This window comes from Calidris pugnax, unplaced genomic scaffold, assembly GCF_001431845.1.
Source record: "Calidris pugnax isolate Ruff unplaced genomic scaffold, ASM143184v1 scaffold1233, whole genome shotgun sequence".
Classification (NCBI taxonomy): Eukaryota; Metazoa; Chordata; class Aves; order Charadriiformes; family Scolopacidae; genus Calidris; species Calidris pugnax.
This window is the reverse complement of record NW_015091798.1, coordinates 1,199-3,619: the sequence shown is the minus strand read 5'-3', so window position 1 is coordinate 3,619 and position 2,421 is coordinate 1,199. Positions and strand designations below refer to the sequence as shown.

The 2,421-nt window shown below is 60.0% G+C and overlaps 1 protein-coding gene across 1 annotated transcript; it reads left to right on the top strand.

Annotated features, from left to right (window-relative positions):
• The first annotated feature begins 6 nt into the window (after positions 1-6).
• On the top strand, positions 7-2,372 carry LOC106900082 (glutathione S-transferase Mu 5-like). The gene is made up of 6 exons (XM_014962065.1): positions 7-86; positions 199-280; positions 1,472-1,572; positions 1,713-1,808; positions 1,885-1,995; positions 2,120-2,372. Exons 2-6 carry the CDS (start codon positions 250-252, stop codon positions 2,213-2,215), a joined length of 435 nt encoding a protein of 144 aa, XP_014817551.1. The 5' UTR covers positions 7-86; positions 199-249; the 3' UTR covers positions 2,216-2,372.
• Positions 2,373-2,421: the final 49 nt, after the last annotated feature.

Here is a 2,421-nt window from a genome sequence, read left to right as displayed (position 1 = left end):
CCCCCCCCTCCCTCCTTCCAGCTCCCGACTACGACAAGAGCCAATGGATCAACGAGAAGGAGAAGCTGGGGCTGGATTTCCCCAACGTAGGTGGTCTCGAGCTGGGGGTGGGGTTTTGGGGTGGTGGTGGTGGTTATGGGGTGGGTGCCCTGGTGGCCCCATTGCCCTGGTGGCCCCATGCCTTGGTGTCCCCTCCAGCTCCCTTACTTCATTGATGGCACCACCAAGCTGACGCAGAGCAATGCCATCATGCGCTACATCGCCCGCAAGCACAAGATGTGTGAGTGGTGGGGTGGGCTTGGACTGGGGTGGGCTTGGACATGGGCTGGGAGTTGGGTTGGGTTGGGTTTGGCTTGGACATGGGGTAGAAGTTGGGTTGGAGTTAGCTTGGACACGGGGTGGGCTTGGGCTTGGAGGTGGGTTGGACTTGGGTTGGGGTGGGATTGGTCTTGGGGTGGGCTTGGGTTTAGAGATGGCTTGGAGTTGGATTTGGGGTGGACTTGGGGTTAGCTTGGACACGGGGTGGGCTTGGTCTTGCGGTGGGCTTGGGTTTAGAGATGGCTTGGAGTTGGACTTGGGGTGGGGTGGGATTGGTCTTGGAGTGGGCTTGGGTTTAGAGATGGTTTGGGCCTGGGCTTGGGGTTGGAGTTGGGCTTGGGGTTAGCTTGGACTTGGGGTGGGCTTGGTCTTGGAGGTGGGCTGGACTTGGGTTAGGGTGGGATTGGTCTTGGGGTGGGCTTGGGTTTAGAGACGGTTGGGCCTGGGGTTGGAGTTGGAGTTGGACTTGGGGTTAGCTTGGACTTGGGGTGGGATTGGTCTTGGAGTGGGCTTGGGTTTAGAGATGGCTTGGAGTTGGACTTGGGGTGGGCTTGGGGTTAGCTTGGACTTGGGTGGGCTTGGTCTTGGAGGTGGGTTGGACTTGGGTTGGGGTGGGATTGGTCTTGGGGTGGGCTGGGGTTTAGAGATGGTTTGGGCTTGGACTTGGGGTGGGCTTGGGGTTAGCTTGGACACGGGGTGGGCTTGGTCTTGGAGGTGGGTTGGATTTGGGTTGGGGTGGGATTGGTCTTGGGGTGGGCTTGGGTTTAGAGATGGTTTGGGTCTGGGCTGGGGTTGGAGTTGGACTTGGGGTTGGAGTTGGACTTGGGGTTAGCTTGGACACGAGGTGGGATTGGTCTTGGGGTGGGATTGGGTTTAGAGATGGCTTGGTTGGCTTGGACTTGGGCTTGGAGTTGGGGTTGGTCTTGGGGTGGGCTTGGGTTTAGAGATGGTTTGGGTCTGGGCTGGGGTTGGAGTTGGACTTGGGGTTGGAGTTGGACTTGGGGTTAGCTTGGACACGAGGTGGGATTGGTCTTGGGGTGGGATTGGGTTTAGAGATGGCTTGGTTGGCTTGGACTTGGGCTTGGAGTTGGGGTTGGTGTGAGAGGGGGGTTGGCTTGGGGACCCCCAGTGCTGACGTGTCCCCATCCTGCAGGTGGGGAGACAGAGGAGGAGATCCTCCGCGTGGACATGCTGGAGAACCAGATCATGGATTTCCGCATGAGCCTGGTGATGGTCTGCTACAACCCCGACTTCGTGAGTGCCCCTCTTCTCTAGGGTTTGGTGACCGTGCTCCGGGGTCCTCCCTGGCCATGCCTTGGGTTCTATCAGCATCGGGGACCCCACGTGGGGAAGGGGGGACACCAGTGTCACCTCTCCACCCCTTCCTCCCGCAGGAGAAGCTCAAGCCGGGCTACCTGGAGCAGCTCCCGGGGAAGCTGAAGCTCTTCTCCAACTTCTTGGGGGACAGAAAGTGGTTTGCAGGAGAGAAGGTACCACCAGGACCTTGGAGGGTGGCGATGGGAGCTGGGGAGGGGGTTTGTCCTCACCATGTGTCCCCCCCCCCAGCTCACCTTCGTGGACTTCCTCATGTTTGACGTCCTGGAGCAGAACCGCATCTTCGAACCCAAGTGCTTGGAGCCCTTCAAGAACCTCAAGGACTTCATGGACCGCTTTGGGGTGAGCGGGGGCCACCTTGGCCATCCCCCTCCCTTCTTTTGGGTGGTGGGGGGGACACACCCAATGGTGGGGAAGGGTCATGGTGGGCTGGGTCCCTGACGTTCTTCTTACCCCCCCACCCCAGGCCCTGGAGAAGGTGGCTGCCTACATGAAGTCCAGCCGCTTCCTGAAGATGCCCATCAACAACAAGATGGCCAAATGGGGCAACAAGAAGGAGTAGGGGACCAATGTGGGGCAAGGGGACCCCCCCCCACCCCCCAAACCTTGGGTCCTGACCTCCCCCCAAACCCCCCAACACCCTCCATCACGGGGTGGGGTGGGTGGTGCCGGCGTGAAGCCCCCCAACCCAATAAAGTGCTTTAGATGTAGCACCTTGAGCCCCCTGTGGTGTGTGTGTGGGGGGATGAACTGGGTTGCCCCCCCCCC